The sequence below is a fragment of the Lepisosteus oculatus genome, chromosome 6 (genome assembly GCF_040954835.1).
Source record: "Lepisosteus oculatus isolate fLepOcu1 chromosome 6, fLepOcu1.hap2, whole genome shotgun sequence".
Taxonomy (NCBI): Eukaryota; Metazoa; Chordata; class Actinopteri; order Semionotiformes; family Lepisosteidae; genus Lepisosteus; species Lepisosteus oculatus.
In genome coordinates, this window is record NC_090701.1 from 27,456,044 (window position 1) to 27,480,654 (window position 24,611).

The following is a 24,611-nucleotide window of genomic DNA, read 5'->3' on the forward strand; positions in this document are numbered from 1 at the left end:
TTCAGCATGAAAAATATATTTGAAAACAAAAATGATCGGTCATCTAGTTTTCTTTTCAAGAAAAATTAACTTAGTTTAACAATCACCGTATTTTTGCATCAGTATGCCTATATGGGCTGTGTGTCCTATTCCAGGCTGTGCCAGTGAGTACCAGCTGTGTAGCAGTTCCTGGGCACCGTGGCAGACATTCCAAAGACTGCCAGCAGAGCAGCACTGCTGTCCAGGTTGGGGCAGTGAACTGTATTGCCCATCCTGGCTTGCATTATATCCTGCCTGGGAGGCGTTGTTTCCTCCATAGAGAGTATGTGTGACACCCCCAGCCGGCCAGCAGCAGGGGTGTCGGTGCCTCATCTTTGTCTGATGGGTCTCCCAGTACTGTGACTGGTAGGCGGTATGTGTCACCCTGTTAATGAGGGAGCCATGTGTCTGTTCCTGTGAGAGGCACAGTTCCCCTCAGCGGTACAGGGCCATGCTGGGACTCTGGTAAAGGTACATGTAAGCGTCGCAGAAGAGGCGCTTGGCAACGCCCTCCATGTCACGGGGGCACACCGCTGCCAGCTCCCCCAGTGGCATCTCCAGGTACTGCCCCACCTCCGGGCACAGCTGCACTGCTGGGATATTGTACCCGTCTTCATCCCCTGAGGATCAGTGGACACATGCAGGAGAGACGCACACAACAAGGACAGAAAGAAACAGCAAACAGTGAGCGATCGACTGTGGAATACTACAGGTCCACGGCAGGACAGTGTGGCAACTGCAGGTGTGATAACCTGCCAAAAAGCTGATAATGTAGAAATTTGACAGTGCCTCAAAATAAAGATAAACACCACAAAGGTTCTCTCGGGTAACTTGAGCTCTTCCATTCCATGTCTTTGGTCTATCTCAGCGGTTACCAGTCTTTTCAAGTGTGGGAAGTCCTTTCAATTTCTCAAACCATCACACCCTCCTGTTTTTACATTCCTCTAGGTGGGGAAATCTAACATAATTACATATAAGCTGAACTCAAACACTTTATTAGACCAACTTTAACATGAGGTTAAACTCTTATTCATCACCTTGACAAATGGATTTTGAAGCAGTGCAGTGCCTTGTGAATGGGGAGTCAATTAATAAGGAGACTGGTGCTGCTCTGCTGACTTCAAAGACAGATTGTCACATTGAATTGATGACGGTTTCAGCCTTAAATCTGATTCCACATTTGTCTTTCCTGCAGACCCCTGTAGCTTTTGCTGATCACCAGGGATCGGTGGACTAAAGTTTGGGAACGTGCCAACTTGGAATCACAGCAATGATCACTAGTGGCTCACTGAGTTACAGTATGAGCTCCGTGCTAAGAAAGAGGGTTTCGGATTGTGATCTATTTGAAGAACTCCGCTTCTACTGCTGTACAATATATCCTGGGGTGAATGCCTGTAAAGTATGGGGCAACTTTATGCTAAGTGTGCTTTCTTCTTCTACAGACTTCTCCAAATAAGCATATGAGGACCTGCTTTAGGTGTTTTATTAGACACAGGCTGAGATCTTCTTTAGAACCTTCTGTGAAATCCAACCGATTCAGATTCAAGGAGAGAATTAAAAACACAACAATAAAATAACCCTCCCTCACTTGCCCCCACCCTCCTCACCATATCGGTCTGCCATGCTGTCAAAGAAGATCCAGTCCTGGCTGCTGGGCCCATACTTGACGAAGGAGACGTAATGGCTTGTCTCTATACAGAGCACAGCAAACAGCTCCAGCTGTTCCCTGGGGGGGCGCAGGTACTTTCCTGTGGGGTACCCCTCGGGGAGCAGCAGAGGAGAGGGTACGTGCTTCTGTCGCCGAGGCAGAGAGTGGACCTGGTGAGAAGGGGAGCAGGGAGAAACTGAGGTGAGTTTTTATCAAGATACAACCAGTCCCTAGTCACTTACTTTCACATTCTACTTTTGAATACCCACCTTCTCAGAACTGAGGAATCCAAGAACCTATATGTATATACTTAACAAAAATATGAACAAACCCAATCTAAACTCCTGACATTACACAGTTAAAGGGACACATCCGAGTTAAGAACCTTAAGTTCACTTCAGAAGGCACAATGCTGTTCAAGGTCACAGAGCTGTAATGGCCACTGACTAGATACAGTAATGACCCAGTGTACCTGCTTAGAGCAGGTGTAGCAGAACTGCTTGAACCCCGTGTTGCTGAAGGTGGCATCTCTGAAGCACTCTGCACACTCCATTGTGGCCAGCTCCCCACACAGCACGCACTCCTGTGGGCCTGCAACAGACAGCACTGTCATTACACACAGAGCACAGAACAGCGACACGCACACATACATCAGCACTGCGACACACACAGAGCACAGAACAGCGACACGCACGCATACATCAGCACTGCGACACACACAGAGCACAGAACAGCGACACGCACACATACATCAGCACTGCGACACACACAGAGCACAGAACAGCGACACGCACGCATACATCAGCACTGCGACACACACAGAGCACAGAACAGCGACACGCACACATACATCAGCACTGCGACACACACAGAGCACAGAACAGCGACACGCACGCATACATCAGCACTGCGACACACACAGAGCACAGAACAGCGACACGCACGCATACATCAGCACTGCGACACACACAGAGCACAGAACAGTGACACGCACGCATACATCAGCACTGCGACACACACAGAGCACAGAACAGCGACACGCACGCATACATCAGCACTGCGACACACACAGAGCACAGAACAGCGACACGCACACATACATCAGCACTGCGACACACACAGAGCACAGAACAGCGACACGCACGCATACATCAGCACTGCGACACACACAGAGCACAGAACAGCGACACACATGCATACATCTGCACTGCGACACAGCACAGAACAGCGACACACATGCTTACTGTACATCAGTACTGTGACAAAGTAGCACTTTAACACACACAAGAGTACATTGTAATGTACCCATAATACTAGCAAGAAGAACCAGAAAACAGATTACAGAGAAGGTGTGGAAGCTGGGCCTTTCTTAAACTCTATAACTGCGCCATATGATCTTTTGATATGCATTTCACTTCAGGCTTTATTTATAAAAATATTTGGATAAGGAAACCTGTAGGTCTTGTTGAGCTGCTAATAGAAAGGAATGTGTCAATACTACCGGCGTGCTGCACTAGAGGACTGAAGACTCTGATCACCACTCTGATATCAGAACTGTGCTTTATCTGTCAGTGTGCAAACACTGTACTGTCTTACACTCACTGTCAGACAAAAGGTCAGTGATATCCAGCTCAAGGGACGGGATTATCTTGTCAAACAGTTTGAACTTCTTCCCAAATCTTGGCATCTGGAGAATCAGACAGGAAGGTACCTGGGGAGAGGACAAAGATAAATAGTATCAATGATAATACTACACACACTGACTCAGCACACCACACAATGCTGTGACTTGGCTTAATATCAGGTCTGGAGCTAAATCCTAGCAACTTCAACCTTTTCAATTCAGGCAGCACATGACAGAAATCGTAATACTGTATATATTTTTATTTTTAAAATTTTCGGGTCATGTACATGTAGCTACTAACCTCAAGTGTTAACGTAATAATAAGAATAAAAAACTATTTTATATAGCGCCTTTAAAGGTGGCTTCTCAAAGTGCTTTACAGAATGAGAACAACAATAAATAAAAAGAATACACAAAATAAAACACAATTACAATACAGAGAGGAGACTGTGGATGGTGGTACTAGGAAAAGCAGAGGGGTGAAGAATGGAACCAGTTAAGTAAAGGCTCTTCTAAAGAAGAAGGTTTTGAGTCTGGATTTGAAGAAGTTTAGAGAAGGTGACTCTCTGATGTCCTTGGGCAGAGAGTTCCAGAGCTTGGGGGCATAATAGGAGAAGGCCCTGTCACCCATAGAATGTAGACGGGCTTGGAGGACAGTAAGGAGACCAGAATTAGAAGAGGGAAGGTTGCAAGGTGAGGTGCCAAGCCATGCACAGCCTTATAGGTGAGCATGAGGATTTTAAAGTCCACATAACATTTGATAGGAAGCCAGTGCAAGGACTCCAGGATAGGAGTAATGTGATCACTTGCACTAGACCTGGTCAGGATTCTGGCTGCTGAATTTTGGACATACTGCAGTTTGTTCAAAGTAGATTTACAGCGCCTTGCGAAAGTATTCGGCCCCCTTGAACTTTTCAACCTTTTGCCACATTTCAGGCTTCAAACATAAAGATATAATTTTTTTATTTTATGTGAAGAATCACCAACAAGACGGACACAATTGAGAAGTGGAACGAAATCTATTGGATTTTTGAAACTTTTTTAACTAATAAAAAAATGAAAAGTGGGGCGTGCAAAATTATTCGGCCCCTTTACTTTCAGTGCAGCAAACTCACTCCAGAAGTTCAGCGAGGATCTCTGAATGATCCAATGTTGTCCTAAATGACTGATGGTGATAAATAGAATCCACCTGTGTGTAATCAAGTCTCTGTATAAATGCACCTGTTCTGTGATAGTCTCAAGGTTCTATTGAAAGCGCAGAGAGCATCGTGAAGACCAAGGAACACACCAGGCAGGTCCGTAATACTGTTGTGGAGAAGTTTAAAGCCGGATTTGGATACAAAAAGATTTCCCAAGCTTCAAACATCCCAAGGAGCACTGTGCAAGCGATCATCTTGAAATGGAAGGAGTATCAGACCACTGCAAATCTACCAAGACCTGGCCGTCCCTCTAAACTTTCAGCTCAGACAAGGAGAAGACTGATCAGAGATGCAGCCAAGAGGCCCATGATCACTCTGGATGAACTGCAGAGAACTACAGCTGAGGTGGGAGAGTCTGTCCATAGGACAACAATCAGTCTTACACTGCACAAATCTGGCCTTTATGGAAGAGTGGCAAGAAGAAAGCCATTTCTCAAAGATATCCATAAAAAGTCTCGTCTAAAGTTTGCCACAAGCCACCTGGGAGACACCCCAAACATGTGGAAGAAGGTGCTCTGGTCAGATGAAACCAAAATCGAACTTTTTGGCCACAATGCAAAACGATATGTTTGGCGTAAAAGCAACACAGCTCATCACCCTCAACACACCATCCCCACTGTCAAACATGGTGGTGGCAGCATCATGGTTTGGGCCTGCTTTTCTTCAGCAGGGACAGGGAAGATGGTTAAAATTGAGGGGAAGATGGATGCAGCCAAATACAGGACCATTCTGGATGAAAACCTGTTGGAGTCTGCAAAAGACCTGAAACTGGGACGGAGATTTATCTTCCAACAAGACAATGATCCCAAACATACAGCAAAATCTACAAAGGAATGGTTCACAAATAAACGTATCCAGGTGTTTGAATGGCCAAGTCAAAGTCCAGACCTGAATCCAATCGAGAATCTGTGGAAAGAGCTGAAAACTGCTGTTCACAAACGCTCTCCATCCAACCTCACTGAGCTCGAGCTGTTTTGCAAGGAAGAATGGGCAAGAATTTCAGTCTCTCGATGTGCAAAACTGATAGAGACATACCCCAAGCGACTTGCAGCTGTAATCGCAGCAAAAGGTGGCTCTACAAAGTATTAACGCAAGGGGGCCGAATAATTTTGCACGCCCCACTTTTCATTTTTTTATTAGTTAAAAAAGTTTCAAAAAGCCAATAGATTTCGTTCCACTTCACAATTGTGTCCCACTTGTTGGTGATTCTTCACATAAAATAAATTTATATCTTTATGTTTGAAGCCTGAAATGTGGCAAAAGGTTGAAAAGTTCAAGGGGGCCGAATACTTTCGCAAGGCACTGTAGATACCCCAGCAAGCAGAGCATTACAGTAGTCCATTTCAGAGAACACAAATGTGTTGATCACCTTTTCAGCCACAGTTAGTGGATAGCATAGGGTGCAGTCTAGCGACATTTCTGAGGTGAAAAAAACATGTTTTGACAAAATCTGCTGCACATGTAGGTCTTTCAATTTAGACTGAAGCTCAAATACAGAACGGATGTATATTTGAGTATCATCAGCGTAGAAATAATAGCTGAGGCCATGTGATCTTAAAAGCTGACCAAGTGGAAACATGTAAATGCTGAAGAGCAAGGGGCCCAGTATTGAGCCCTAAGGAACACCAGACCAATTTCAGACCTATACCCATTAAGAGAGACAAAGTGACAGCGATCAGTGAGGTAAGACTTGAACCATTTCAGAGCAGTGTCAGAAACTCCAAACATAGCCTCAAGACGAGAAAGTAAGATGTCATGGTCATCAGTGTCAACAGCACTGAGATCAAGAAAGAGGAGTACAGAAAGAGAACCATAATCAGAAGCTATTAGAAGATCCTTAGTGACTTTGATCAGGGCAGTTTCTGTGCTGTGAAGTTGAAGGAAGCCAGACTGGAGGGGTTCGAAAAGGTCATTTGTCATGAGGTGGTTATGTAACTGGAATGTGACAGCACGTTCTAGAATTTTTGCAAGAAAGGGTAAGTTGGAGATGGGGCGAAAATTCTTAAGATTGTTGAGATCCATGTTAGCCTTTTTTGGCATGGGGTAATGGCAGCAGTTTTGAGGACCATTGGTAAGGATTTATTTATAATATTGAGGACAATGGGACAGAGAGAAGAGAAACAGGACTGAAATAAAGTGTTGGGAATGGGATCTAAAATAGATGTGTGATCTTGGAGCTAAAGAAATCTAAGAATGTGTTGCTGAATCTAAGAAAGTTGTGATGAGGCAGTTAACGTGGTGGGGCAGTTTGGCTTTAGTAAGCTGTAGATGGTGGAGAAAAGATGTCTGGGGTTGTTATGGTGATTTTCAATGATGTGAGAGAGGTAGGTGGATCTAGCAGACTCTATTGTAACCTTAAATTCAGACAAGTAATCTCTCCAGGCCTGATAATGTACATTTAGACCAGAAAGACGCCACCTACGCTCAAGTTTGTGGGAGGCTGCCTTCATAGATCACAGATGGTCGTTGTACCAGGGGGGCAGGGCGAGAGAAGGAGATGGTTCGAGTTTTTAAAGGAGCAAAGGTGTCAAGGGTAGATAAAAGAGCACTGTCAAGTAACTGTACTTTGCCCTCTAGAGGACATCTATAGAACACGTCTACTGTATATAAACACTGCTTTTTATGATCCACAAATAATCTGCTGCTAAGTGTACTTCCCCTGAAATACAGCTCTGAACACAGTAGAAGATCTTTATCCAATCTAACTTTGTGGAGTTTGCTTGGGTTTTTCTCTTGGCACTCCTCTCTTCTCCAACAGCCATCCAAGACGTGCTTTCCAGGTTAGCAGACATCCCTATGCTGCCTCCCACATGCCTGTGTTAATGTGTGTGCCCTGCAATGGACTGATGTCCTATCCATGGTGTTGGACAGCTTACACACCAGCAGTGGAGTTTGATGTCTTGCCCCCTGGACAGCTGCACTATCTTGCCCTTTCCATTCCACATGAGCTTTGAAAAAACTGCACCAGACGTTTGCTTTGCTAGTTGAAGTGAACTTGTTTTTTTTCCCCAGAGAGGCAGGCCAGTAGGCCCTGGCCCTTGCCCTTGCCCTTGCCCACGTCTGTCCAGGCCCCTCACCTCTGCCAGTCTCAGTAGGGCACTGTGGAAGGAGTGCTCCAGCAGCTGCTGGACTGTGGGCAGTGCCAGGCTGTTGTTCTGGTCAATGAAGATTTGGTAGCAGTACCCATCCTGCACTTTCTGCTCTCCAGTCCTATCAAAGAAGAAAAACAAAAAAAAATGTTGAAGAGCACCTAGCTTGTTCTGTGTTATGTTTTGTGCACATGCCAAACAGCTCCTAGAATCTCGCTACCCTTAAAATCATCACCGTATAAGCTTGCACTGTAATTACACCATATCTTAATTGCATTTACCCGGTGTTCAAAATGCTTTCTGTATTCCACTATGAACTGTGTTTCACTATAAACTTACCATGTTTTCTTTTCTGCACAACTCTGTGATAATACCATCATTTTGAATGCAACACATAGAGAAAAGCAATAACACTTCATTGATATGAACACATGCAGGACCTCTCTTGAGACTTTAACCTCTTCACACCCAAAGACCGAGAACTAGAGACCTGGACTGTTCTTTCAGACAGTCTGCAGAAACGACAACTGTGCCTCCGCTCAGGACAGTGGACAGCTGTATGGAGTAAATTCTACCTTAGTTCACTCCTTATGTGTTAATTGAGTATCCTTTTTATAACCGCTTCTTCCAATTCGCAGGGGAGCTGGAGCCTATCCCAGCAAGCAAGAGGCGCAAGGCAGGAGACATCCTGGATGAGGCACCAGTCCATCACAGAGCACACACGGACACAGACACACACTCACTCACACCAGGGCCGTCTACACAGAAGCCAATTAACCAACCAGTATGTCTTTGGACTGCAGAAGGAAACCAGAGGATGTGGAGCACACATGAGGAGAACACACAAACGTCACACAGGTAGTACCTCTGTTCCGGATTTGAACCCAGGACCCCAGCGTTGTGAGGCAGCAATCAGCATTACACCGCCGTACCACTTGAGTATTAAAGTGTTGCATAAAAATCACTTAAATACACTTTAATACAGTACTTAAGGAAAGGTATTAAAAATAAATACTCTGTGTATTAAAATTAGTGAGGTGTTTATTGCAAGCAGTCTTGGGCCCAGAACATGTTTCTAAGGGTAACCCATTGTAAAGTTGGCTCACAGCATGGTAAAATATAATTCAGTAAAATTATAGTTCCTTCCATTTGGAAGATGCAGATCTAGGGAGAGACTGCAAAGAAATGAGGAAAAAATTGCAAATTTGCTGGTCCTGAGATTGTCTACAACAGCGAAGAGCTTAGAAAGCCTTCCTGTTGGTGCTCTTATGGCTCGAGGGTGGGGGTGGCAGGTGCTGGTCTTACTTCAGCTTGAGCAGGGGGTCCAGGGCCAGGATGTGGTGCATGACGAGGTTCAGGAACTCCTCAGGATCTGCAGCCAGACAGAAGGGTGTAAAATGGCACAGTAACATGTCCGGGTATGATAATATAATGTATAATGTATAATGTATTTTACTACCACAGGGTTCCAGGAGGAGACTGGGTCCATAAGAGCTGTGGGACATGGCAGAGGTGCAGGACATACGGATATAGATCAGAGAAACAGATCCCACTGTGGAGTAGTTTTACCCCTTACTGGTTTTATGTTGCCCTTCTGCAATTTCCCTCACAGGATCAATAAAGTATCTATCTATCTTCTATAAGTTGTCTTGATTCAGCAAAATAGCTATAATTTTATTTTCATCATCCCATCACTTCAATAACTGCTCATCCAATTCAGGGTCATGGTGGCACAGAACCTACCCCGGGAAGGCTGATAACCAGGATGTAATCTACCAGTTAGCTAACGTGCACATTTACATAGCTCAATGGTTATGCCTGAACCTGCAATCTCACCCTGCACACTGATTCTCCAGAGTCACCGTCGTCATTTATGATACAAATGCCAACTTCTGCTTCACTCATACAAGTGATCAACATCCATTTATCCCTCCTGACCACACTGAAGAAGACTGAAGGCAAAATGTTTGTCACCCAGCTCACACCGCCCACCGTCCGGTGGTTCCTGTACGCTGCTTGAAGAGTTGGAAGATTCCACTCTAATAACACATCACACTGATAATGTATGTTGAGTACCTTAATATGGCTTCATATTGGAAAAAATAGCTTATTCAGATTGTATTATCCCACATGAAAATGTGCTCATTGTGCTCAAATGTGCTCAGATGTGAATGGCTCCATATTATGGCCAAACAAGGTCAGGGATACCTTTCTCGTCAGTGGTGAAGCTGGCACAGTGCCCGCCTTCCATCAGCTGCTTCCGGAGTTTCATCACGCTGCTGGCCTCCACATAGCCCTCACTGCACAACACAATACAACATTAAACACATTTTGTGGCATAACAATCTGAAATCAAGAACATTAGATGATAATTTATTTCTGATTTATTTCAATGTGTACATACGGGTAAAATAATTTCTGATTACACGTGTCTTGATTTCACACAATGTGGTACAAGTGTGTAGACTTTCAAAAGGCACTGTATTACTGATAATGGGCCTTTCAGTATGTGACAACAACAAGTGACATGGGAATCAGACAACTCTGTATTTATTTATTTCGTCTCTGACACAAGTATCTGTATGAAATTCTTAGCATAAAGTATTTATCCTTTCAGGTGTTTACAAATCTGTCTGGGGACCAGAGGTACAATCACAGGACAGAAGCCGACAATCACAGCTCCTATAGCAGGCATATTCAGCAAGGGACAGTTGTGAAGGAGACCTTGAGGAGAAGAGTGAAGTACAGACTGCCGGAAAACAGCAGGACATGGCTGCGTTGTGCTAATCACGCCAGCTGCAGCGGAGCAGGAGCGGGCTGGAAAACAGGGACTCACGTGCGGAGTGGGTTAACAATCTCTCTCAGCAGTGTAGCCTGGATGAGCGCATCACTCGGCTGGGCAGATTTAAACAGCAGGGAGTCCAGCACAGAGGAGCAGGAGAACAGGCTGGGGGAGAGAGACAGGTTGTTACTGGGCTACTACTGAAACAGCTGGAGCAGGAAAAACTGAGACATCAGTTTAACTAGCTTAGGCTCCAAGACACGAGGTGTAAATTGTCCCATCTTTTAAGGCCTAAATCCATCATGAAAGAGAACAGGCCCTTTTCTGATGATTATTTTTAAACAGCATAAACATTTAAAAAATAAAACATTTTAAAGTTCCTAAAAAAAGGCAATGCCTCAAATCACTCCGTTTTGAACAAAACAGGTAAGTCATATGTCTTTGTAGTACAGTTTTTCTAAAACCCGGGGATCATTAGGACATTTTGTACACGTCAGTTTGGAATTTGGCTTATTGATCTGCTCCGTGTTGGCAGTACAAAGGGGAATGAGAAGTCTCCTGACATGCCTGTTGCTGAGGCGTGCAGTATATACTGCACCCTTCACAGTGCCTTACAAATGGTAGGTGTGTCCCTTGCTAACGACACAAAACTAAAACACTTGTTCCCCAAACACTTCAACACTCCTGATCGCCTGATGCCAAAGGTAGGCTAATGAATGAAATACACGTAACATGTTTGTTAGAACTTGTGAAGACACGTATGGGACAACAGGATTGAACAAAGAATGTTTAGATGAAAAGAAAACACCCATATTTTTATTTTTGAGCATATCTAAAGTAAAAAGGTTTAAAAACAAAGTCTAAACATATGATGTTTATTTCTCCAATAAATACTCATCTGCACTTTACCTCTGTTACCAAGGTCTCCCTGTGAAGCAGTTGGTAATGTACGAAAAGTGAATTATGAAAATAAAGCTAAAGAAATTTCCTGACCTGAAAAGAGTGGCGTCCATGTAGCAGGAGTTACAGTGCCCCTGGATCCCTTTCATCTGGCCTGCCAGCACCTGCACTGCCTGGTCTCCCCACAGAGGGGCAACAGTGCTTGGCACTGCATGGCTGTTCACAGACCCCTGCACTGCAACACACAGAGGGCACCTGCTCACACACTGCCCATAAGGCCCACGCCCCCAGTTCAGTACCATCAGCATCAGCACACACCGGGAGAATCAAAACGATTTCAGTCCAGGTTTCAGTGTCCTTAATCCTCTGCCTGCGAGAAATCCATCTAATACCTCGGAACAACTACCAGGACTGCATGCTTTGCTCTTGATGAACGATTGTGAACATATGGTAAAATAAACTCCTTCTGTTAAGAAGACTGTAGGTCACATAATTCATTTACAGTGATAATACAATTCAGAAAAAAGTTACTTTAAAACTTTTTCCCTTGAGGCATGCTTGCATTTTATTAGTAACACACAGAAAGACGAAAGAAACAGACACTTCCACCAGGGCTGACGTGTTGCTTGTGTCTATGTGCTAGAGCTGTGTTAATCCAAACACTGTGTTGCCCAGTGATGCCAAACAGCCTGGGGGACTGACTTCCAAGCTATGCCCCTCCCAGAAGACCTTCATGAAATACAGCTACTGGCACTGAAAACGATTGTACCATCAAAAGGCAGAAGCCTGACGTAGGCTTGTAGCCTGGGAAATTGTTCTTCCAAAATCCTGAAATATGCGTCATTTGTTTCAAGGGAGGAAAAACGTAGTCAGAGATGTGCTGCTCAAGTGTTAGCAACCCTATTTGGATCCATTACAGGTTTAATGGTGTTGAGAGTCAGAAGGACCTCAGTGAGGTGAGAAGGGAAGGAATGGAGATTCTGACCTGTGTGCCACCCTGAGGCTTTGCCATCTCTCTTCCCTGGTGGCTGGAAGCGAGAGTCTGGACGACAGGACGACTGTCTGACAAACAGTCCTCTCTTGGGCGGGCACTGGAACAGGCGGCGCCCTTTAAACGTCCCGTCACTGACACCTTTATCCTCCTCCTGCCGGGACACAGCAGACATACTGAGACACTGTGGCTGCCTGTTTCGGGCCTCATTCATTCAGGCAAAACCTCTGGGGAATAAAGGCAAGAGGAGGAGGAGAGAGAAGGCGGCACAGGCCAGAAGGTGAGGAGAATGAGGGGAGGCGAAGAGTGTATCGAGGCAATGAAGATACTGGGAGAGGCAGTCCAGGAGGAAAGACAGAATACGAAGGGAGTTGTGATGAGAGGTTGATTGGATTACTTCAAAATTGGGGAACTATTCGAGGATCAATTGGGAAGAGCTCATACATTAAGATTCCTAAATATTACATCTGATCTTCATGGTCACCTGATCTGCAAATGCCATTTGAGTACTCCAGTTGATGTTATTGAGAACATCATTTGAGAACTCCTGATGTAAACCCCAGAACTGAACTGGGTTAAAAGTAACTGTGTTCCCTACAGTTTCTCAAAGTACTCAAACTTCATGTCCACTTCATCACTTATTAAAGTCCTCCCAGAGAAAGGACTAATGCTTGTAGCTCCAGTCGTAGTTACCAGCTCCAGCCCCACTCTGATTCCTTCCGAGTCAGGGAGACGTCCAATCCAGCGCACTGTTCCATACACCGTCCGCCCCTCAGACAGGCTGACTTCCACCACCGAGTTCAGGCTGAGGGAAAAGTGCTTCTCATCGCCGTCCAAAGACCATACTGAGCTAACAGAGTCCTGCCAGTCCATCTCAGCCTCTAACTGAAGAGACGCTGAGGCAGACGCGAGAGATGGACAGCATGTCAAAGGGAGATTACTAAAGGAACCGATACAATTCAAATTACAATGTTAATTACGTTACTTCATTGATACATCCGATACAAAAAATACCTCTGAGGGAAAATGCTCCAATAAAATATACTGTGATCAGTGAGCCACTTCAGGGTTGTTTCTGGATTAATATGACAAAAACAAAGTAGGAGTACCATACTGTTTTTTTCAGTGCTGTAGCTTCAGTTGATTCGAATACCATGAAGTTGGCGAAATGTACTTATGAAGTGTTTTAATACCATAACACACACTCAAACTGTGAATTTAAAACAATACCACTTTAAATTATCAGAATTCATTTACAAATGTGTTAACTTTCACAGTTCAATGTAATGAAGATCCAACATGTGCCTTGTTTACTCATTAGCTAGTGCAGTCATGCGTCTCTTATTAGTTAAACATAAAACTTGTTTAAATGAATGTGTTTGTTTACATTATCCAACTTCAAGTGGATAATCAATCAAAACAGGTTTAGAATTTCAAAAGAGCTTTAAAGTTCTTGACAGTTGCTGCCTCAGTAGAGACATGGATAGTCAGAGTCACTCCTTCCCTACAACAGTTCAAGAGATCCTGCTGATCAGGAGTAAGAGAGCCGACACTAACCAGCCTCAGGACAGCACTGCTAGAGCACCACAACCCAGACTCAACCACATCACAGCACAGATCAAACAGCAATATCTCACACACTGGGACACACACACACAAACACAACATAAACTGGAATGTTACAGAACCTTAAACAGACAATACACACTAGCTGAATATTTGACCAAAATAAAAAATAACAAACAGAAACAGACCCAGACGAAGTACAGGCTCAGTGACCACAACCTGGCCATAGAAACTGGGCGACACAGGCAGACCTGGCTGCCCAGAGAGGACAGGCTGTGCTCCCACTGCCAGCGGGGAGAAATAGAGACAAAGGTGCACTTCCTACTGCACTGTGACAGATACTCTGGGATTAGAGAAACATTCTTCCCGAAATTCAGAAATCTAATCCCAGAGTTCCCACACCTGCCAGAATCACAACGGGTCCCAATCCTACTGGGAGAGGGGTATGTGATCTCCTGTCACAGCCTGAGGAACAGTGAGTCTGTCTCCCAATAATGCTCCAGCCGCCTACAGTATATGTCAATATTTTATAATATGTCTTTGTTGTAAATGTCTGTAACATGTCTGTAGATTTTATTTTACTTCTGTTTTTTGTTTTGTTCCATGTTAATTTTATAATTTTTTATTTGCTTTGGCAACACTGATTGTACCCATCGGTCATGCTAATAAAGCACCTTGAATTGAATTGAGCCAGCTCCTGCTCAAGACAGGACACCCCCCCACACCCCTCTCTTACACCCACCTGGTGGAGACAGCAGCTCCTGCTTCATCGCACACTCCAACGGCACAGTCAGCCTCTCCTGCTTCTCCCCTTCCTACAAGAGACACACAGCGCTGAGCCACAGCAAGACTCCATTAAACTCTGTCCTGCGCTGGCAACTGAAACCTGGAACAGGGCCGACTGTTCATCAGCTGTATTACACAGGGAGTGTGTCCATGACCCTTTCTGTTGCCCCGTTCTACCCGTGTGATATCAGTCTAAGAACGCACTAAGTGAAACTAATCACTGGCACCTTGTTTCTCCTGTTTCTCTCCCTTCCACATACACTCAGTGTGCTCTCACGCTTTGGTAACTTGCTCCTTCGCAGATCACACCCCAGGGGCAACAATAGTGCAGGGACAGCCTATGAAGACAGGAAACCTGTCTGCACAACAAAACCCCTCACAAGAGGGCAGTCCTGTGTGGCCACACTCTTGCAGGGTCAACTCACAACCATCTCCACGGCGATTTAGCAACATTTTAAATATGGCTCAGGAGAAACTTTATTAATTTTGTTTACTTTATACATAAGCAAGTAGTGAGGCACTTTGGGAATAGTCTCCTTCTGAGCTTACTTGAATGTGTTTATTTATAGGAAAACAAGGAGCTGTAGTATGCAGACGTCAGCTCTTTGTGTGTGAGGATCTGACAAGTCAGGATCACAGCGAGGCAAAAGCAGGTGATGGTTCAGGTCTGGGTGGGAAGAATGTTACACCAGGGCTGGTGAAACTGCCGCCCGCTTTCACAATTCACTACTGCTTATTAGTGAAGACTTTAATCAGGTAACAGCAAATAGGCAGTGAGGACAGGTTAAAGAGACATGACTACAGCAAATGGTAACACCCTGAAGAGCTTGGAGAGCTCTTGTGCCAATCCAGCCCCAACAACCACTTGCAAAGTGAACTGATTGAGAATGAACAGTCACCCTCTTAAAAACTTTCAGAATTTGGTAGAGATTTTGCATTATGTTGAGATGTGAGATGCACGCTTTGTAAGACTGGTATACATTGTGCGAATAAAGTTTATTTTGTTAAAGAAGTAGGATACAGGGGGTGTGCATGTCCTCCAATGCCAAGCGACCAGGTTAATGGGGACCTGGAATGCAGCTCAGCTTGCATTGTATTGTCAGTTATGTTCCACACAGGAAGTACTTCTTGACTTTTTGTACATAGCGCTCTGCTATGAGATTGACTGTCAATGTCAGTTCATGGCATCATTAAAACATAACCAGTAGCCAGACTTGTTTATATTATTATACGAATTCTGACGGTTTCTATGTCAAACCAGAACAGTAAATAAAATGTTACACCTCCTCTCCTTTCTTTTGTGAAGAAAAACGAAGTATTACACATGTACAGACCACTGCCTGCTTGATCCTATAAACGTATTCTGAGCTACTGTACTGTGACTGGCTCACAGTGGGGCAGAGGGAAGACGGGGACTCACCATGGAGATGATGGCACACATCCCAGCCTCCTCTTTCTTCAGCGCAATCACCACGCCCTGCCGGAATGAGTCGTCTGCTAGGAAGACCTGCACTCTATCACCGGGGTTCAGGGGCTCTGCTGAAGCAGCAGGAGGCTTCCGGGAGGTCAGGGGCTGGGGCCAGCTGGTTCGGAGGCGACCAGGTCTCACGCGGTTAAAGGGGGCAAAGATGCCACAGTTCTTCTCGCAGCAGAAAAATGTTCTGCTCATGTATGTCCCATCATACTCGCCCTTTCCTTTGTCATTTCCCTGCAGAGGGGAAACAAGCATACAGGGCCATCCTTTCAAAACACTTACTGCCATGATACACTTCAGGCTGTCTCACGATGGGAAAACCACTCATGTACGAGCAGCTACACATAGCAATGCTGTGTCCAATTTCCAAGGATACCTTGATGCTGTAGCACAGTGGTGTGACTGCAGATACAAACATATTGTATGAATCTTTTATTTGAATAATTCTTTGTACTGTTTTTAGGGGCTGCACAGTGGCATAGTGGTTAGTGTATAACTATGGCATAATGGTGTGAGTGTATTTGTGTCTACCCAGTGACAAACTGGCATCCCATTCAGGGTGTATCCTGCCTTGTGCCTGTTGCTTGCAAGACATGCTTCTGTCCCTCCCTGACCATGAACTGGATGAATGTATTGGTTTTTTTCTTACACACCAAAAGGAGCTGCATATGAAAGCAAGTGAATGCAGTGTAGGATGACAAGAAGCTGTCACAGAGAAATGGACACCAGAAGCCAAAGTGATTTTTTGCCATTAGCTTTATAAATACACTTCTGTGTAAATGTATCAGACACAATCAGGAATTACAATTATGTATTTTCGGACAATGGCTAATTGCTTTAAGGCCTCTACTAGTTTTTTTCTACCATTATAAGAACTTTAATACCAACTAATACAGCTTAGTTTGGATGTAAAAAAACTACCCTTATCACTCAACAATCTGTAATACACATTGATCACAATCAAGAATTAGATCACAGCAACAACAGTTATATATGCTGTGTTGTAACAGCAAATCTATCACATTTACCAATCAAATCTAATCAATCCATTGTCAGCGTTAAGCATTATTAAAATGATTTGGTCCTCTCTTTACATTCATAATGCTAAAAATCTACATTTTGCATCATGAAATACAGTTCTATCAGGATAAACTATTAATTTAACATAGAATTGCTATATTTTCAATAGAATATCACCACAGAATTGAGTTTTGACATAAATAAGAAACTAACTACAAATAGCATAATGTTATATAGAGACTTTTACACAGCAAAGTGTAAGAGCAAAGAACTTAAAGCTGGGAATGGTGTCATCAAGTCTCCCCTATAAATCAGAACAGAACTGGAACTTCTTAAACTTTTTGTTTCAATATTGGTGGATATTGATATTGTAGATTTATATTGTTAGATATCGATTAATGAAAGTAGTTCTGACACTCCAACTAAATTTTTTTTTTACAAATATAGTAAGCATCAAGCACAATGTTAGTGTCACAGCTGTGGCTTATTTCAGCACAGGGAACTATTTTGTGTTACTGCGCTGCGGAAGGACTGATACTAGCACTGCAAAACAATTTCACTTGGACTTCAGGATCACTACCACCAGCACAAAAGGAAATAATTCTTACAGTAGCAATGACTAATCACTGATTCAGCACTCATTATAGGAAATTCAATAACCCTTTTGAATTGATGTCCTTAAGAGTGTATTTTGTCCCCAATTAAGTGTGGTACTGTACATCCAGCATGGAGGCTAATGCTTCATGAATAACATTCATATTCAAAATATTTATGATTCAACTTTATAACAAAACCATGAATCAATATTGAAGGAAAAAGTGGCTATCATAGGAGATTTTAATTTTCCTCACAAACATTGGGAAAATACAATAGGGACATAGGCAGCTGCATATAAAATATTAGTAGTCTATGACAACTGTTTTCATACTCAGTGATCTAGTAGCTTCTGGTTAAGTTAGTAAACTAATCACGTTTACCATTTATCTGTAAGAGGAGTGGCAAACACTTGTAGAAGCAATAAAAGAAATCCAGAAAGCTTTAGATAACTCCCAAGACTGGCCAAACACCTGGTACATGACACTTAACACAGACAAGCGCAGAGAATTACAGGTAGCAAAAACACACATTATAAATACAAAACAGGAAACAGAGTCACATGAAACTGCTAATGAAAAAGACTCAGGAGTTTAACTGAGGAAGCAATAAAATAACAAACAATGTTAGGATATATAGCACAAAATTATTAATTTAAATAATTTCAAAATCATGATAAAATAAGAGGAGCCAAATGACTTGTTTTCTTGCATTCCTGTGTGTTTACATGCCGGGGGCTGGAAACAGGTCTCCTTTTAAGTGTTGAACTTCACAGACATGGAGGCAGAGAGGGACGATAAGAGCAGGTTCAGCCAAGGCCCCTGCCACCTGTAGTATGATGTTCTGAACACTCACCTGTAACTCGATCCCGAAGAAAATCCCTGGCAGCATGTGAGAGGTGTACAAGGCAGGGATGGATGTGATGCTACCAATGTAGCGGAGGATCCCCTGGCACCATTCCGACCGGATCTCCACGGAGACCGGGGCGTCGATCTTGAGGGCCAGCGCACTGTCCAGCTCGTCCCTGTGCAGGAAGTAGCGCAGCCGCTGGGCGTCTTCTACAATTGCCTGGAGCAGCCCTGCTTCTGTTTCGGACAGGTGCCGGAGCGCCATCACCTTCACATGATAACTTACCATGCTTCCCATAGCCATTACAGGCAGATGCTCTGGGTTTGAATCATTCTCAAACTTTTCCAGATACCGTCTTTCCTCAATGTAACATATGCTGCCCGGGATGAATGAATTATGGGTCTTCTCCACACAGATGAAGTACAGGTACTTCCCTTTGGAGTCCATGGCTGTGGTGGCCTGTTTCCGCCTGACAGAAAGGGAACAGAAAGCATTTCCATCGTCACGGTAATGATTAACCGCCAGCTTGACTGGTAGCCCCGCCACAACACAGAGAGCTGTGGGTCAAACCGGTTTAAAAGAAGACTCATAGTGTTTCTTTCCAAAAAATGTATGCCCACTCTAATATGATCCAGCTGCAATTATAGCTGGCACTAAATTGTGTGCCCACTTACAATAAACCAAAATATTTTGGATTTTGTCCATGATAAGCACTGCCAGAGCATTAGAAGGGGATATAGCAGTCATACAAATAGAAAAGGAATACATGTAAAAACAGTGGGGAAAAAACTGCCAGAAACAAACACATTAATGACAAGGTAGGAAAAAGAACTACAAGAGTTTGTGGCACATTGGGCACAATCTCCTGTCTCCATCTTTGAGTTAAGGGTGCTGTTTCTTCCGGTTGTGTCTTAACTTTGGGGTGCACATGCCAAATAACGCATTTGGAAAAATATTCAATTTTACTTCAGAATTTCCATGATATACCAAGAGGCAAAACACAGCAGAGAAGAGGAAATGAATCTGGATGCATGTTGAATCACAATCAGTTTTCAGCTTAAATGATGCATTTCCTGATGAGAATGTTCTTGAACCACTACTAATGTGAAACCGACGGGCCTTGAGCTTTATTTAAAGGCACCACTTGAACTGGGAAAAATGTTTCATTAGGCTTGGGAATGTCCAGTAATTTACTTAACTGCAGAATTATTTCTACTTTAAATAATACTTGAAAAAACATTTCCACACCTGCCTCTATTGAATAAGGATTCCTCACTGTAACTTTTGTATTTTCCATATAGGAATTTGCTATTTGCAGGTACTACAGCAGCCAAGATAATGACGGCTTTCTCTGTCATCACATGGCTTTTTCAGGGCTAGTTGAGACCCTTGTAATGTCTCCTGTTTTTGAGTTGCGCCCACCACTGGCTGCACACATAGAAACACCAAAAGGGATGAGGTCAACACTGATTTCATATGAAACGATCCATAACCAGATAGCCCATATCTCCAAAAATATTGACTTGTCTCTTCTTCCAAAACACTCCTTGAACTGGACAGAAACCTGACAGGTTTTCCCCAAGAACCACCTTTCTAACCCCCAGCCCTGCTCCAGCAGTGAACTACACAACACCATTTTGTCAAAGGCAAGTACAGCTGTCTTTGACGGCTATCACCACCAACCAGGGAAGATCTCCCTGTTCAAAAGAGTGGGGTATCCCGACTGAACCCCACTCTGAACTTGAACAACCTGGCTTCTCCACCTGATCTGCTGGGTGCTGGGGCATAATGGCTGCTCCATCTATAGGTAAAGTGGTAAAAGTGCTTTGAGATTCTTTTGGATGAAAATTACTTCATAAATGCAAGGAATAGTTACTACTTTGTAATTAAAGTCAAAGTAGCTTATTTTAACATGCCATCTCCCCCGACATTAAAACAACAAGCTCATTTTGCGTGAAACAGTGGAAGACAAACCACAGGACACAATTGAAAACTGTAAAAGTGCATTTACTGTAAAACTCAGAAGAGGAGGCACATCTTTACTTAAAGGGGTGTGGGGGTGTGAAACAAACTACCCAGCTGTGTGGTAGAAACCGATATCTTTCCAAGAAACCAGGGATCAAAAAGCTACTAACTACCAAACGGGTCAGATGCGCCAAATGGCCTCCGTGCATTTGTAACCTTTCTTACGTTCTTATTTTCAAAGGTGTCCAGATATTGTGTAAATAATTAGCTTTATCGCACTTTAAAGTTATTACTCAAGCACTCTATCACTTTTATGATCATCATTATTGTTTAATATCCTATATTTGTAAAAGTAGGAAACTCCTCTCCTTCATTATTGCTTAAATATTCTGCGTGTCCTTTACCGGGAACTACCCTATAACTCTTTTAGGGGACCAACACTGTAGTCAGACGGCTGTGTTCCGGGTATATCAGTTATCATCTGAAACAAGTTTATTTTTGCTTTCTTCACTACTAAAGCCTGACAGCAATCCGATCAGGTCAGAACACGCCAGCCTTTTAATCATTAATAACACAATCGCCAGCACCCTTTCTTTCAATGTCCAATCAAAACACCCAAACACACTGTATAAACCGACCGACACATAAATCCAGAAAACGAAACACCGAAGGGGTTTTCAGACTCACATTTCATAATAAATATAATCCTGTCGATATATAATTATTTCCGCTACCGCAATATCAAAACTTAACCAAACTGTCTGTCCTTTCAAGGTGTATGTGTGTCACGTTATTAAAGCAGCAAATCTCGAAAGAGAGAAACGTATTTGATTTAACATTAAATTAGAACAAGTGAAAGCTGTTGACTCACTGTGATGAAGTTGTTAAATCTGGATTCTTTTCGTTTGTCTTTTCGCATCTGATTTTCTATTTTTCTAAACTTCCTCCTCTATTTACAAGCGTACTGCGCTGAAGTAGCAACGCACAGCTCGCTGACCTGCCCTCTGCTTTCGCTTTCTCCTGCATGGCTGCCTCGCCGAAAGTATCGCGCCCTCTGCTGTTCCAAGGTCCTCAATTTACGCTCAGTAATTAAGTTTCGTTTTAGTTCAAGTAGGTACTGTAGCTGCGTCAGCATGCGTAGGCTGCAAAGGAACAAGTAAAGGTTTATTCCATGCTGAGAAGAGAGGAAAAGAAGGCTCCACAGCCGAAACGTTGTGTTTGTTTTTTTTTCTCTTTTCATCATGGAATACACCTAGTTTCGTTTTCACGTAGGAACTCCAACTTCCTTCATAAGTATTCTGTAAATTTAAGATAAAGCTTGTGGAATGAAGCACTAAATCAAAAACCGTGGGTCTTAAAAGTGTGCTCATTTCTAGTATTTGACATGTACGGTTCATCGCGTCTTGAGGAAAAAAACTGGTTCACTTTCGCTGAGTAGTCCAATCACTTAACTGAATGCTCAAAAGGAGTGAAAACCAAAATACCACGTAGTCCGAAGACTGGAGGCAGTTTAGCGCTAGAGCATCAGATAGCTGAGGACGCAGCACGTTCACAGATCACATATTGCTGTTTTATCACCCCCACCAATCACAATCCATAAAGATTTACAGTAATCTACGTTGATAGAAGGAGCTCAGCTCAGGCAATATTTGCACGTCCCTTTCTTCTGTTATGCTGGGTCCCGTGTTGGACGTTATCTGTTAACTATTGCATTTCATAAGTATCGTAAAGTGTAAAAAAACTCGCAAAATGTTCAAGTCAAGCAACTCGTTGGTTCAGTAAAGGCTTCAGGTAAGTAAGCTCAGATGAAATGTAAACCTGCAGATGTGGGGGTCGAGGACCCGGACATGGAAGCCCATCTCAGTCGTGGTTCTGCGTGTTTCACAGGCCGAGGAGCTCACTAATCTCGTCTAATTAAACAAATCCCCTTTACAATTTAGTGACTGTCAGTTTGGTCGTTACAATAACCGCCCGACCCTGGGGTCTACACGGGACTAGGTACAGTATGATGCCCAAGATTAATTAAACTGTTAACTTAATTAATAGTTATTTTAACAAGACCTGATTAAATAACCGTGTGATCCTCTCATTAATGTAATAATTTGATAATGAAATCGTTTTTAGCCTTTAAACTGAATGAGTTCAACATTTTCAGACCACAAACGTATTAGAAAACCGTCAGGCAGATTAATTAAGGATTCATTTAGGCTCTTTGAATTAATGCAACAAAATGAACCATTGTGTACTTCAGTTTAAAGTTCATAAACGAATTTCTCACCATTTCAAGACATCGTTTTTCCTTCCGGTCCACAATGATTATCTTATATTCATGCTGCCACAAGAGGGCGGTACACAGCCATGAAAACGTTCCCGGGCCTTTATTGAGTTTTTTTCCCCGACAGCACACTTGGCAGATTTATAGGCTCACCTCCGGGAGCAGTTACGTAAACAACAACACAAATTAATTAAACGCATTCCTATCTTAACGATGACCACACAATTTTCTTATTGTGAAAAGACAAATAGAAATTGTGTTTTTTTTTTGTTTCCTGGGATACGTGCGTCCTGTCCAGAGAGGAGTGCTGTCTTGAGTAAGGGCTAGACAACGTTTGACTCATGGTATGGTAACGGTGAACGTGTCAGTGCTCCCTTTCATTCTCTACATTGTGGCAACAGATTGGCAGGTTTCAGTTAGCAGAGTAAGAGGAACGGTTACATGTCGCGCTCTTAGTTCAAAATACACGAAGACAGCGAAAGCACTGAAACTAACCGTCTCCCCTTTACAGGTACGGCGATCCAATGCTTCTATTCATTGGGACCAGTGATAATTGGGGGCTTGTCTGAGATCCAATAGATTATTACGGAGTTGAAATTAAGCGACAAGGCGCAACACGAAACCAGGTGTGCTTCAACTCAACAGCGTCAGGACGCAAACATTATTACTTGCTGATAGGAATTAAACTACAAGGGCTTAAATTAAACAGCGGTCTAAAATTAGGTCTTCACGTAAGGAGATTATGTGGGACAAAAAGTAGTGCTTGGTTGAACTGAAAGAGGAGCGACAGTGCCAAATTGCACTTTTGTTTATGGGGGCATCCACTGAAAATATTCTTGAAATGAACGCCTGTAATGAATTTGGGACATACTGTATAAGTAAATCGAGTACAGTTTAGGAACATGGAGCTATTAAAAACAGATGTCCACGGCTGCTCCTAAAGGATCAGATAGATCTAATGATTTTTAACAAACATGGAAAGGAAAGAACAGGGAAAACAGGGAAAAAACTCCAAAGCTCCAGAAGCCAGAGGTCCACTCTTACCTGTAGATCCTGGCAGCTTACATGCATTTAGTTCAAGAAAGAGTGAATTATAGCCGATACTAGGGGACTATGAACATTTAATTAAGTAGACTGAACAGCAAAGGCTTATTACCTCTATTCCAAATGAAATAGTTGGAGAAGAAAGTATGTAAAGTAATGCACCCAGTAATGTTATTGATGATTCAACTAGTCTTTGAAGTTGAAACACATTGCCAGTGAGAAAAGAGACAGCTCTCTTGCAACGTAAAGAATTCACAATTCATGGCGGTGAAATTGGAGATACTAAGTCAGATATCAATGTTTGTAACTTTACTTAACAGATTGATGAAGGTGTAAAAAGAAAACACAGTGAAACAGAGAAAATAAGGGCTGGTTGGAGAATTATCAGACCTGGAATATTTAAAGAAATGCTTTGGAATAAGAAAGATGTAACCCTTACTGAACTGAAAAACTTTTTGAGAGTCTATCTGTGGGAAACAGCTGCAACATAACTGTTTCGGGAGTTGATTAATGTCAAGCAACATGAGAAGGAAAGCCCACAGCAGTTTATCTATCTCATGACGGGACTTAAACAAAAGGTTTTACTGTCATCTGAAGTGGAGGCTGGATGTGCATTTACTAAAGGGAGTTATTCTGTGTTCAATGTATCAAGGACTAGATGATAAATATGTGAACATAAGGGAGGACATGAAACCATATTTGTCTGATCCAAAAATTAAAGATCACATTCTGTGAGAGGAAATCATAAGAGCCTCAGATGATGAAGCTCAGATACTGAATTGCTTAG

The 24,611-nt window shown here is 43.1% G+C and overlaps 1 protein-coding gene across 2 annotated transcripts; it reads right to left on the reverse strand.

Annotated features, from left to right (window-relative positions):
• cyldl (cylindromatosis (turban tumor syndrome), like) lies at nt 1–23,152 on the reverse strand. 2 transcript variants are annotated; one of them, XM_015354271.2, is made up of 16 exons: nt 22,784–23,151; nt 21,377–21,647; nt 18,547–19,009; nt 16,024–16,311; nt 14,560–14,632; nt 12,945–13,147; nt 12,246–12,405; nt 11,354–11,495; nt 10,415–10,525; nt 9,787–9,878; nt 8,884–8,950; nt 7,567–7,699; nt 3,269–3,377; nt 2,139–2,257; nt 1,626–1,836; nt 1–638 (listed from the first exon to the last, which is right to left on the reverse strand). In XM_015354271.2, exons 3-16 carry the CDS (start codon nt 18,985–18,987, stop codon nt 454–456), a joined length of 2,334 nt encoding a protein of 777 aa, XP_015209757.1. In that variant the 5' UTR covers nt 18,988–19,009; nt 21,377–21,647; nt 22,784–23,151; the 3' UTR covers nt 1–453. The 2 variants fall into 2 exon arrangements, with proteins under 2 accessions (XP_015209757.1, XP_015209758.1); XM_015354272.2 differs by lacking the exon at nt 21,377–21,647 and having other exon boundaries at nt 22,784–23,152.
• Between the last annotated feature and the right edge of the window lie 1,459 nt (nt 23,153–24,611).